The sequence below is a fragment of the Phyllostomus discolor genome, chromosome 6, assembly GCF_004126475.2.
Source record: "Phyllostomus discolor isolate MPI-MPIP mPhyDis1 chromosome 6, mPhyDis1.pri.v3, whole genome shotgun sequence".
Lineage (NCBI taxonomy): Eukaryota > Metazoa > Chordata > Mammalia > Chiroptera > Phyllostomidae > Phyllostomus > Phyllostomus discolor.
The window spans coordinates 29,446,545-29,459,581 of NC_040908.2; the positions used below are offsets into that span (position 1 = coordinate 29,446,545).

Genomic DNA, 13,037 nt, shown 5'->3' on the forward strand with positions numbered 1-13,037 from the left:
CACACACACCAGCCAGCCCTGGAGCTGCAGCATGACCAATCCTATGAGTCACTTGAATAAAGTGTGGTCTCAACACGTATTTATCAAATGAATGAATGAAAGAGGGAATGGGTGAGTGAGTGGCTCTGTGAATGGTTAGACACGCCCTTGGGGAATGAGACTGCTTCCTAATCCAGAATGCTGAGTACTCCCAAAGAAAGTCATTTGGGACTTTTCTAGTGAGTGCTCCATGACAGAGCCACACCCTGGACTTTTCCTCAAGCCACCTGTTTTTTCTTTTCTTTCCACCTTCATTGTAGGGAGCTGTATCCTAGATTCCATCGGGATCACATATGTTAGACCCTACATCTGGTATGCAGTAGATGCTCAATAAATGTTAAATGAACTGAAGAGGGAAATAGAAAAATAAACAACACTTGGGTTCTGCTTTCCAAAGGTTTATAATAACAGGAGGGAAAAGATAGGTACAGAAGTACTATATGACAAAGCACCAAAGAAAGGGCCATGAAGCATATGCTATAGGAGGTCAAAGACAGGAAACCTTACTATGGGCTGAAGAAGTCAGGAAACATTTTCTGGAAGAAGGAAATTGAGTTTGAGGCTGGACCCTGAAGGAAGAGAAAGATATGGAGGCAAAGGAGAAGGTGCTGCTGATAGGGAAAAGGGGGGTGGCTCCCAGGAAGAAGGCCATTTCAAGTTACGTTCAGAAGACTCGAGTAGATTTAGTGTAGCCGGAGAGCACATTCAAGCAGAAGAGTGTGCCTGTAGGAGTAGGTTGGGGTAAGACTGTACAGAGATTCGAAGGCTCAAAGAAGGGATTTGGACCAGGCAGCTAGTGAGGACTTCTGAGCAGTGGCAGAAAGTGAAAGGAATGCTGGGAGTTGTGGGAAGATGGCTGGAGAGGAGAGAAATGAGCAAGGTGAGTGTGACAAGGTAATGTGCCAGCTCAGGGCTAACAGGCCACTTCCATTTCTTTCATTCATTCGTTTACTCACTTATGGATTGGCCCCCACCACATGCCAGGCCCTGCAGATTTAAACATTGCATAAGCCTTCCCTGTTTCCCAGGGCCCTGGGCTCTACTCCTATCCCAGACAGGAGAGTCCAGCCCCGAGGCTTGAGGTCACACGGCCCTTGCCAAGGGCGAGGTTCGGGATGAATCTGCTCAGAGCTCTCACCTGCAGCTTCTTTCTACAAAACCTCTAATCCTCCCTTCCAGGGTCCAAGGCCCACAACTTCCCGAACACGACCCACCCTGACCACCACCCTTCCCTAGTGGCCACACCTGGAAGGCAAGGAACTTCGGGAGGAAAGGGTTGGCCTACGAAGGGTGTGGCGCATCGAGACTGCCTGGGGGCCGGGGAGTAGGTTAACCGGAAAGGGCTGTGGCCAAGGCCAGGGACCAGGGCCTGGGGAAGGCTGAGGAATAGCCTAGTACGGCGCTTCCTGACCCCGCCCACGGGCCCTCAGAGGCTGGGCCAGCAATCCGCCGGTGGGGCGCGGGGCTAGCGCGGCTGGAAGAGAATGTGCCCGGGGGGCCGGAGCGGGGCTCGGGGCTCCGGGCTCGGGAGCTCTGCGCCCTCTGCCGTACGCCGGGCTCCACTGCACCGTGGGGTGCGGTACCAGGCGGCGGGCACGCCCCTGAAACCCTGCTGTCTGCTGCAGCCCCCTCTTAGTCGGTGTTCTCCAAATTCCTCCCTGGAGATGGGAGGTAGACATAGAAGCCTTTTTTTGTAATGAGAATAGAGGTTCTCCTGGAAGTCCCCTCCCCTAAGGCACTTTGGGGACCGCCTTCTCTGAAAATCCATTAGAGATCTTTGTTGGGATAGCAATGGAGGGGTGGAGGGGTGGATGCCATCTTCAAGGATATTTTAATTTGGATATTTCAACATTACGGATATACCATATGTGCCTGGGAAGGAAAGTATTTCATTCCTTCTCTCAGGCAAGCTTTTATTAGTGCTCATTTGGCCACCCTGAAGGTGACTCAGAGCCAACAGTCATACAGCCAGAGTGCTGCAGTTGTGAAAAGCTAGTTTTTCCTGCCATGCTTTGGCTTATATTAGTCACTGGGAAACTGAAATTCCCTCCTCCAGGAAGTCTGCCTTGACTTTTTGGGTGAACTGTTACAGGAAAGGTCAGTCTCTCTCAGCGAGCCAGGGTCTCTTCATTTCCCGTGAGTTTTGTGTGGTCTCTCCAGGCTCATTCAGCGCCGTGGGCAGAAAATCCTCATTAGCCGGGGCCCTTCTCTAAGGGAGAAGAAAGAGAAGGAGAACAACGATTAAAGAGAGCAGACAATGCCATTCCACATTCAATCAAAGACAAGCTCTCATCGTCTTCCAAGGCCACTTGCATCTGGTCCCACATTACCACTGCCCTCCATGAGCGCCCACCATGGATAATCTGTTTTTCAAAGTGTAGCCAGGAGGTCACGTCCGATCATAAATGCTCTAAAATTTAAGTTAGATTCTCTCTCCTCTCCTCAAATCCTTGCAATGGCTCTCATTTCACTTGGAGCAAAAGCTCAAGCTTCTACATGGGCCTGAAGGCTAAGTTCTCTGGCCCCTGCTACTTCTTGGAGCTCCCCTTCTACAGCTCTTTCTGTCACTCACCACTCTGACCACATCAGCCACCTCTCTGGTGTCGCCTGAGGTGTCACCTGGACATGCCAGACACACTCCCACCTCCGGACTTTTGCACTTACTGTTCCCACTGCCTGGAAGGCTGTTTCCCCAGACACCCACATGGCCTACTCCCTCACCTCCTTCAGGTCTCTATTTAACTGTCACGTTAACAAGAGAGGCTTTCCCTCACCATCCTGTCTCAAATAACACCCTTCATCATTCTCTGTGCCCTGAGCCACCTTGATTTTCTTCTGGCACTTATCATTGCCTGGCATATTATTTATTTTGTTCATTTGTGTGTTGTCTGCCTCTCCAACAAGAACACAAGCTCCAGGAGGACAGAGAGCTTCATCAGTCTTGTTCACTGTCCAGCACCTAGAAAACAGCCTGGCACATAGTCAGTGCTCAATAAATTTGTTAAATGACTGAATGAATGTGCCAGGCACTAAGCCAAGTACTGGGACAGACCATGAATAAACCTGGGCTCTTGCCCTTGAAGAACGGACTGGCAGACAGGCAAGTGATTACAAAGCAGAGTGATGAGTGTTGTGTCTAAGTTCAGATGTATATAAAAGTCTACATGAAGGCTCAAGGGACGAAATAATTCACTCTGCCTGAAAATAAAAGGAAAGCATAAGTATGATATCACCAGGTGGAGGTGAAAGGGAAAAGATATTTTAAGCAGAGAAAACAGCAAGAGCAAAGTCACAGGGGCCTGGATCATTTTTTCAGGTAGTGGCAAGTAGGCTGACCTGGCCTAAGTGCAGGATGCATAGCAGGTGTGGCAAGAGATTAGTTTGGAAAAATTTATCGAGGACATATTATGAAGGGGCTCGTTAGTATGATGATAATTGACTCTCTAAATTTCAGATCCGTACCCAGCCAATAGAGACATTTCAAGGCAAAGGGTCTGCTTCTAACCCCAGACATGGCACATGGGAGCAGCCATAGTCTGCTGCCTGGGAAAGGCCTGGGAACACTGTGTGGTGTCCCCAGGAGGTCAGGCTAGTGCCCAAACACCTACAGGAGCAAGCTGGCAGCTCCGAAGGATCCTCGATGGGGACCCTGCCCAGCTCCACGGGGCCTGAGAGCGCTGGTCCACATCTTTGCAGCCTGATTTCAAAGAGTCCAAGTTGCCAAATGCCCTTATTTTGCAATCTGACTCAAAAGGGTGGGGAGTGGAAAAATTTTAGACAGCAGCCACCAAGGGATCTTGGCTTAATATAACTGGTGATCTGGGAGACTACAGAGGCAGAAAACAATTTCCTTCTTGGACTGAGGGACCAAGAGGGCCTCTCACAGCTGACTCAATATAAAGACTTTTCCTTCAAGCAAAGGGAGAGTGTTTGTATGTTTGCAGGACAAGAAGTTTCTTGTCTTTCTCTTCCTCCTTGGCTATGTTGCTCTTCCCTCCCCTGTTTCTCCTGCCCGTTCTGCCCTTGATCTTTCCCCTCTTGGCTTTTCCTTTCTTTGCTCTTTCTCTTGTCCCACTCTTCTACCCTGCCCAGTTCCCTGCTCTCCTCTCCTCTCCTCTTCTCCTTTTCTCCATCCCTTTAGCTTAAGCACAAGACAAATATTTAAAACTTAAAGAACGCTTTTTGAAAAGGTAAAACCATGACCCTTACGCAAATATAAAATGAAGCCTTTGACTTCATTTAACTCATCCATTCGTGAGAGAACCAGTAAGATGTTATAGCCAGTTCGCTGGAGAACCCAAAACCCAGACACATCAATAGGCAATCAAGGATGCAGGAAGGAAGGTGCAACACTGGCCTCTTCCCTTGCGTCCCTATGACAGAGATGCAACATCATAATGACGATAAAGGCCATGAATCCCTGCAGACTCTGACGACTCAGTGTAGACAGCCCCTGATGTTCCATTGAAAAGGTGTCTAAGGATCTTTGCCCATGTCAAAATCTTTCACAAATTTGCTTGACAGGACCTTAGAAGAGTACAGGAGAGATTGGTGGGAGCAAGTGTAATTTTTATACATCTCCAAACAATTCTCTGTTTAGAGATGGAAACTGATTGTGGCCCAGAGGCTCAATCCCAGGGCAGGAGGAGGAGGGTGAGGACAGTCACTAGCTCTTGTCAGATCTGTTGGTGATGGAGCAAGTGACTGTCGGCCAGCACTTCATAAACCATTGTTCTTCTTCTCCTGCCATCACCTTCTGGCCTTGGACACACAGAGGGAGTCAAGGCAAGGCTGGGGGAAACCTGCCTGCCATGTGACCAGAATAATGGAAGCTCCGGGTGTGAAGGTGGCCACAAGCCTCCTAGAGTCAGTCTTGCTAACCTGTCCCTGACATGTGGCTCGTTCCCTAGATGACACCTTTCAGAACCACCTCACCAGACTCTCAGGCTTGTCTTCCAGGTCTGTGGCAGCTACCCACTACCCACCACCCGACCCTGCTCTGACACTATTGCCCACTGCTAGACCCCATCCAACTTTTCAACATCTCTCCCAAGGTTTGGCCTTCCTGGGCCTCTGCAGTTACCTGGAGGATAACCAGGAGCATTTCCAAGCATTTCCAAGGTGCGCCTTCTGACTAGATATTTGAGCCTGGGAGTATGAAGCAGCCAGCAAAAGTTCCCTGAAAGCAGAGTACTGGGCCGTGGGTGACAGGCTCCGGCTGATGCTGGGGTGAGGGAGCATAGCACAAAGAAGATATGATTTCTGCCCTCAGATAATTTCTAATCTAGCCTGGAAGGTCAAATACCAAATACCCAAGAGGCCCCAGCAGCTGATAGCCAGAGGCAAAGTGTGAGGAGAGGGAAATGTTGGGAATGGGAGGGAGATGACAAATTCTTACAGAATTCCTCATTCCCCTGGAAGAAAGGGCTACTGTGCTCCTCCCCTGCACTGGGAACAAGTGTCCTGAACTTCATCCCCCTATAGAGAGGGCCTGAGGCTGGACCTCAGTCCCAGAGCCCCACCCCCAACTCTTTATTCCCACCCTTGCAAAAGAGAGAATTGTTTAGCCTAATGGTAAATGCCCCAGGTGGGTAATCAAAGGGTTGGAAAGGGTTCTAGGATGCAGGGATAGGCAGGTGATTGAATGCAGGGATAGGGCAGGTAATTGTACCCCTTCCACCAAATGAGGTGCATGAGGCCATGCTTAGGACCCAGTGCTAGGTTCACAGGTTTGGTTGTTTTGGCTACTCCAGTAGCTGTGCAATTCAGAGCAAGTACGTTTTCAGCTCATCTGTCAACAGCGTTGTACTTCCTGATTTATTTAATATTTTTATTGTGGCAAAACATGCATGCTATAAAACTTACCATTTTAACCATTTTAAGTGTAAGTTCAGTGGCAATAAGTACTTTTACATTGTTGGATAACCATTACCACTACTGGTCTCCAGAAATTTTCATCATCCCAAATGGAAATTCCATAGTCATTTAAACAGTTACTCCCATGACCGCCCTCACCCCATCCCCGGTCACCACCACTCTACTCTGTCTTTCCAGATTTGGCTACTCCACACACCTCACGAAGTGGAATCATACAATATCTGTCCTTTTGTGTCTGGCTGATTTCACTTCGCATAATGTCTTCAAGGTTTGTCCATGTTGTAGCATATGTCCAAATCTCATTGCTTCATAAGACTAAATAATATTCAGTTGTATGGAAATACCAAATTTTGTTTATCCATTCATCCACTGATGGAGAGTTGGGTTGTTTCCACCTTAGGTTGTTGTGAATAATGCTGCTATGAACGTGGTGTACAAATATCTCTTCCAGTCCCTGCTTTCACTTCTTCTGTATGCATGCCAGAACTGGGATTGCTAAATCACATGGTAATTCTACATTCAATTTTTTCAAAGAGCCTCCATACTCTTTTCCAAAGCTGCCGCTCCACTGCTCTGTCCCGCCAGCAGCACACAGAGATTCCAGTTCCTCCATGTCCACGCCAACGCTGGTTTGTGGTTTTTCTGAGGGCAGCCATCCTAATGGATGTGAAGTGACCGCTCATTGTGATTTCGATTTTCATTTCCCTCCTGTGTAGCGATGTGGAGTATCTTTTCATGTGCTTATTGGCCATTTGTATATCTTCTCTGGAGAAATGTCCATTCAGGTCCTTTGCCCATTTTTGAATTGGGTTGTTTGGTTTTTGTTGTTGAGTTTTAGGAGTTCTCTCTATATTGTGGATATTATTCCCTTATCAGATACGTGATTTTCAAATATTTTCTCCCATTCCGCAGGTTGCCTTTTTACTCTTTTGATAGTTTCCTTTGACACACAAACTTTTTAATTTTGATGAAGTCCAGTTTATTTTTTCTTCTGTTGCCTGTGCCTTTGATACTATATCTGAGAAATTATTGCCAATCCAATGTCCTGAAGCTTTTCTCTTATGTTTTCTTCTAAAAGTTTTATAATTTTAACTCTTACGTTCACGTTTGATCCCTTTTGAGTTAATGTCTGTATATGTTGTTAGATAAGTGTCCAACTCACTGTTTGCATGTGGATATTCCGTTTTCCTGGCGGCATTTGTTGAATCACTATGTTGCCCGTAAGGGGACCAGGTTGGAGCAGGCCTACCTGAGGCCATCCAGTAGTGTGTGAGTTCTTGACTTCGTGCAGGTAAGATTTCACAACAGGAAGAAGTGAGCCAAGGCTGGGCTGCTGTCAGCTCACTGGGGAGTCAGAGGAAAGGGATCCTTGGGGACAGGTTCGGGGGTTTAACCCCAGGACAAGCTGCTGCTGCCCATTGTTCCCCTGGTTGCAAGTCTTGTGGGAACCCTTAGGGCAGAGGTCCCCAACCTTTTTGGCACCAGGGACGAGTTTCATGGAAGACAATTTTTCCATGGTCCAAGGTTGTGGGGATGGTTTTGGGATGATTCAAGAGCATTACATTCAAGTTCCACCTCCTACTGTGCGGCCCAGTTCCTAACAGGCCTGGACCTGTACCGGTCCATGGCCCGGAAGTTGGAGACTCCTGCTTAGGGTTTAGGAGATGTGTGTCTGTGAGGTATGATGGTGGGGGGGTGGGGGGAGGCACAGACATGCTCCTGGGAAGGAGGCAGAACTCATGCTGGGTCCTTCATTTTTTGAAGACCTTTAAATGTTGGGAGTCTAGGGGAGGATCTCAGTGGAATATTCATCAATTTTTCCAGGTGTGCCCTTTCAGGGTCACGGTCTCTACTGATTGGTCTGAACCAGGGCAGGGGTCATTAGTCATCACATCTGGTCCTGGTGTCCCCCACCTGGTTTTGCTGCTTTTCCTGGCTGGAATCTAAAATGCAACTGAGGCCTAGCTGTTATCACCAGGAAGGAAAGGTCAGGGGATCTAAACAGCATGAGCAGCAACACGCCAGGGGAGGAAAGGCCGCCCCGGCAGGGGCAAGGTCCACTGCCAGTCCCTCCACTGACAGGCACCCAGGGCTCCCTGTGTCTGGCTGTAAACTGCTTGGCTAGTTTGTTCAGCTTTCTCTCTCTTTCCTCACTCCACTTGCCAAGGAATTTTCCTAGCTTCTTGCTATCTTATCTCAACTGACTTCTCAGATCCTGTATCAGTTAGGAATTTTGTTCAACTTTAAGAAATAGAAACTGATTACAATAACTTAAACACACACGTTTTTTAAACAGGCAGGCTGTTTTCAGCGGCTGTGAGGTCTCCATGGGGATCCGGACTCCTTCTGTCTTTCTCTCCCACCGCGCGTGGCTTCCATTCTAGGTTCGCCGTGGCTGCTGGAACTCACGCCAAGCATGTGAATTCCAGGCAGCAGAAAGGAGGAAGGAGGAGGGGCAGAAGAATGCCATTCCCTTTAAGAAGCCTAAGTCTTAAACACTTCCATTTAAACCTCTTTGCCAAAACTTAGTCATCTAAGGGAGCAAATTTTGCCACCCCAAAATGTGTCTCTTTGACATAAGGATTATTTTAGGCTGATTATAATTTTTTTAAGATTTCATTTATTTACTTTCAGGGAGAGGGGAAGGGAGAGAAAAAGAGGGAGAGAAAGATCAGTGTGTGGGCAATACACATTGATGTCTCCAGAGATCAGTTGCCTCTCACACGCCCCCCAACTGGGGACCTGGCTTGTAACCCAGGCATGTGCCCTGGCTGGGAACTGAACCAGTGACCTTTAGGTCTGCAGGCTGGCATTCAATCCACTGAGCCACACTAGTCAGGGCTCATTTATTTTTATTTTTACTTTTTATCCTTATTTAAGGACATTTTTTATTGGTTTTTAGAGAGAGGAGTGTGAGAGAGAAAGTGAGAGAGAGAGAGAGAGAAACATCAATGTGAGAGAAACATCTACCAGTTGCCTCCCACATGCGCCCCAGTTGAGGATTGCACCCACCACCCATCCTTGTCCCCTGACTGGGGATTGAATATGCAACTTCTCAGTCTATGGGACAATGCTCCAACCAACTGAGCCACACTGCCCAGGACTAGGCTGATTATTTTTAAGAAACAGAAGTTTTTCTTTTTATCTCCCCCTTTACTGCCTAACAGAATTTAGATAAAGGACCTAAAGCAGAAAGAGAGCTTTTATACGAAGTAACTGCAAGAAGTAACTGCAAAGAATGTGGGTGAGCGGTGGTGGTCTGGGGGAGCTGGGCAGGTCTGGGAGATCAAAGTCCTGTCTGTGACTCACCGTCAGCCAGTGGTGAGGCAAACCTTTGTTTACCAAACCTTGGCTCTTCCCACCTGCCTGTGCATTGTCTGCCTTCCATTGGAAGCCTCAGACCCCCACCCTCTTCTCCTTAACTCAGGAAGTCATAAAAGTGCCGGTTGCCTGTCTTGGACCCTTTCGTGCCTGTGAGGCCCCTGTATGTATGTAATTAAATTTGTTTTCTTCTGTTAACCTGTTGAAGGGACCAAAGTTTTGCCACCTGAAGCTGCCATTTTGGGATATTGATTTTAAGCCGTTTATGAAGAAACTAGACTCAGAAGAAACTTTGGCCCTCCCCCACTTTCCTGCCCAAGAGATTCAGACAGAGAAATCTGCGTCAGGAAGGGGACTGTAGGATGCAGCTTTAGCCTAATTTGAATTAAGTATGGAATGTAAGAGGGCCTCAGGCCAGTGCCTGTTAGCTAGATACCCTCTGAGTCACCCACCAAGGATTTTCCTGCCACATGTGTTGCGCTCTTCTTCAACTTCTGTAAATCTCCCATTTGCACTTCTGAAACCTAATAACCCAGCCCAGGCCCGTGTGGCTCAGTGGATATGGTGCTGGCCTGTGAACCAAAGGGTCACCAGTTTAATTCCCAGTCCAGGCTCACGCCTGAGTTGCACGCCAGGTCCCCCTGCAAGAGGTAAGTGATCCATGTATCTTTCACACATCAGTGTTTCTCTCCCACTCTTTCTCCCTCCCTTCCCCTCTCTCTAAAAATAAATAAATAAAATCTTTTCCAAAAAATCTAATAACCATTTCCCACCCCTCCCCCCACTGCAGTCCCAAAATGTCTTATATACCCAATGTTGCCTCACTGTCTTTGGAATTTTCATGCTTATGTGAACTTCCCATACACGTGTTAAACTTCGATTTCTCCTATTAATCGATCTCTGTTCATTTGATAGTTAGTCCAGCCAGAAGACCTTAGAAGGTGGGAGAAAAACTATTAATATTTTTTTAGCCTCTACACTGTCTTAAATTAATTATTAGACTACTCAAAGAACCCAGAAGGGCAGAGAAATATTTTTTCATCCTTCACAGTCACAAAGTTGCAACGAAGTCTGGGGAGTGTAGACTTTCCTATGGGTACATGGCCATCCCAAATAAACTCAGGGCCCTCTTACATTGGAGGAAAGGGGAAAGGAATGTTGGCTTTGTGACTTGCGGCCTCTGCCTCAGACAGCTCACACATCTGAAATTCTGTGGCAATCTGTGGCTTGGAGAAGAAAATGAGAAAACGGTTGCAAAGTTCTTAACTAAATGCCTTGCTGAGGTTCCGCACTCAAAAAGTGTTAGTGATCATTATTTCCTTAGTACTCTTTGATCTCAGATAAGCTGCTTCTTACACCTGCGCAAAACAGACCGTACTTCGTGATGTGATTAACAGACCTCAGAGGTAAAAACTGCCTCCCAGATATCCACCACGCGAATTCCTCAGATACAGTACTAGTGTGCCAAGTCTCTGTTCCTCTCTTCAGGTCTTATTTTCAATCCAAAGGGGATGAGGCAGGTGGGAAATGGGTAGATTTAAGAACAACACATTCAGCTACCCTTCACGTCAATCTGTATGATGTTTTTCTGCCAGGCCCCTGCGAGGGCTAGGAAGAAGCTACAAGAGTGACAGTTTTGCCCAGCTACTGGCTGAGACCCAGCTCCCAGGGAATGGGGGTGAGGAGGAGGGAAGGGTCATATGCAGCCCAGCGTACAAGCTGAGTGTATACGGGCTAGTTGGCTGCCTTTAAATGGGCAGGGATGGGACATTTAAAGGTGGTGGAAGTTATGCTTTGCCCCTCCCGATTCCTCACCTGAACACACTGTCAGGCACAGCCCAATTAATTACAGTGAAACAGGGCAGGCTGGGGAAGCCTGGGATCTGAACCAGAACCACCTGTCAGTGTGGAGATGCTGCAGAACCTAAGGAGAGTGCCAGAAGATGTGGCCAAGCCCAGGGAGGGGTCTGCAGTGTGGTTGCAGAGACCTGGGGCCACTCAGAGGTCAGCTCCAGAGTGATCTGTCAGAGGTAGCAGGGCCTCAGGGCTGCAAATTCCTTCCTGGGGAGACTGTTCAGACCCCTGTCCTTGGGGCAAGGTGCCAGCAGGCACACACTGCCAGGGAGAGGAGTGGATCTGGGACCTCATGTCAGGACCCAGGTCACAGGGGGCCCATTTAGTTATGAAAGAGGGGGCTCAATGTCAGCCCAAGTAGAAGTGATACTCAGAATATTGAATCACCAGTATGGCCAGACTCCCACCAGTCAGGGCAAACATAAGCCTTCGAAATGAAGCAGGGTCCTTTTTAGTTGGCCAAGGGTAACCCTTTATTTTGTGGATCATAGGAAGGTCATAAGGGGTGTGACAGAGGGCTAAGGGGTCTGGGCTGGCAGAGAGCACTCTGAGGACATGAGACTATAGCTATTTACCCACCAATGGGGACATAGTTAGGTATTTTAACCACTGACAAAACTGAAGCAGCTCTCCAACATGGCTCTGCACCTGCGCAACAAATCTGCTGCGGAGCCCCTGGGCCCCACAATGCAGGAGCCACGGCTGCATCGTGGCGAGCTTCTATTTCAAGGACAATGAAGGCAGCCTGCTCCACTCCCTCTTTGCACACAACGAGGTGGGTCCCCAGAAGGACGCCCACTCCACCCTGCTGTCCAAGAAGGAGATCAGCGACCTCTAGAAAATCCATTTTCACAATGTGAAGCCCGACTGCCTGGATGCCTACAGCAGCCTGACGGAGGCCATGCTGTCCACGTTTCACCTGGTGGGGACCACCCCTGCTCATTCATGGGCACCTGGAACTCGGGCTGTGAGGAGCTGGAGCAGGCAGTGCGCCTCTGGCGATTCTCAGGCGGCTGCCCAGCCCTGGTGCACTGCACGAGCAAGCTCAAAAGAACAAGGAGTACCTGGAGTCGCAAAAGGAGCAGAGCCAGATATTACTGTCCAGGAGAAACAAGATGCCCCTCGAGTTCAGTTTCTGGAATGAGCCGCAGCCCAGAGCGGGCCCCAACACCTATGAATCGAGGGCATACAAGCTCAAGCCAGGAGCCATGATCGAGTTGGGGAACAACTGGGCTGAGGCCATCAAGTGCCAGCAGGAGAACCAGGAGGCAGTGGGCATCTTCTTCTCCCAGATGGGAGAGCTCTGTTACGCACCTTCTCTGGGCCTACAAAAACCTGCCGTCTTGGGAGGAGACTCGATATGCTCCTTGGAGGGAGAAAGGTTGGGATGAAAATGTCTACTGCACAGTCCCCCTGATGTGCCACGTGGAATCTCAGATCATGATCCCTTTGAAGATCTCACTTCTTCAGTGCTGCTGCTGCTGCCTCCCCGCCACTCCCCTTCAACCTCAGGGCAGCCGTGGACAGTGGAGCTCCTGGTCCTGTTGTCTCGGTTTGCTCTCCAGTCTGGGAGGACTCTGGGGACTAGTGCTCAGCTCAGATAATGAGAAACTGAAGGATGACAGGGTTCCGAGGACTTGCAGCTCTGCCCAGATGCTTCTCATCTTCCCCACCCACTCCCTAGCCTGTGCTGGAGCAGTCTTTAATTTCTCTGAATGAAGAACAGCAACCTTTTATGGCTTCCCACATTTCCCCCTAAGATTCCTCATCTCAAGGCCATCATTCACCAATGATCAATATGGAAATCCTCCGTTTAGCTTCAGTTGCAAAAGGGTCGTGTGTCTAGTGGTTAGAGGTGGGTAGGAAGGAAGAGGTTAAACCAGGGCAGGCTCTCCGGAATTCCCAGGCCTCTACTGAGCCACCCATGTATTAGACAGTCTGAACCA

The 13,037-nt window shown here is 48.7% G+C and overlaps 1 protein-coding gene across 1 annotated transcript; it reads left to right on the forward strand.

Annotated features, from left to right (window-relative positions):
- The first annotated feature begins 1,523 nt into the window (after positions 1-1,523).
- LOC114498715 (protein NipSnap homolog 1-like) lies at positions 1,524-12,810 on the forward strand. Its single transcript, XM_036029955.1, is given in 6 exon segments — positions 1,524-1,710; positions 4,950-5,160; positions 11,716-12,011; positions 12,014-12,139; positions 12,142-12,394; positions 12,396-12,810. Coding segments are annotated over 6 exon segments (1,488 nt in total).
- Positions 12,811-13,037: the final 227 nt, after the last annotated feature.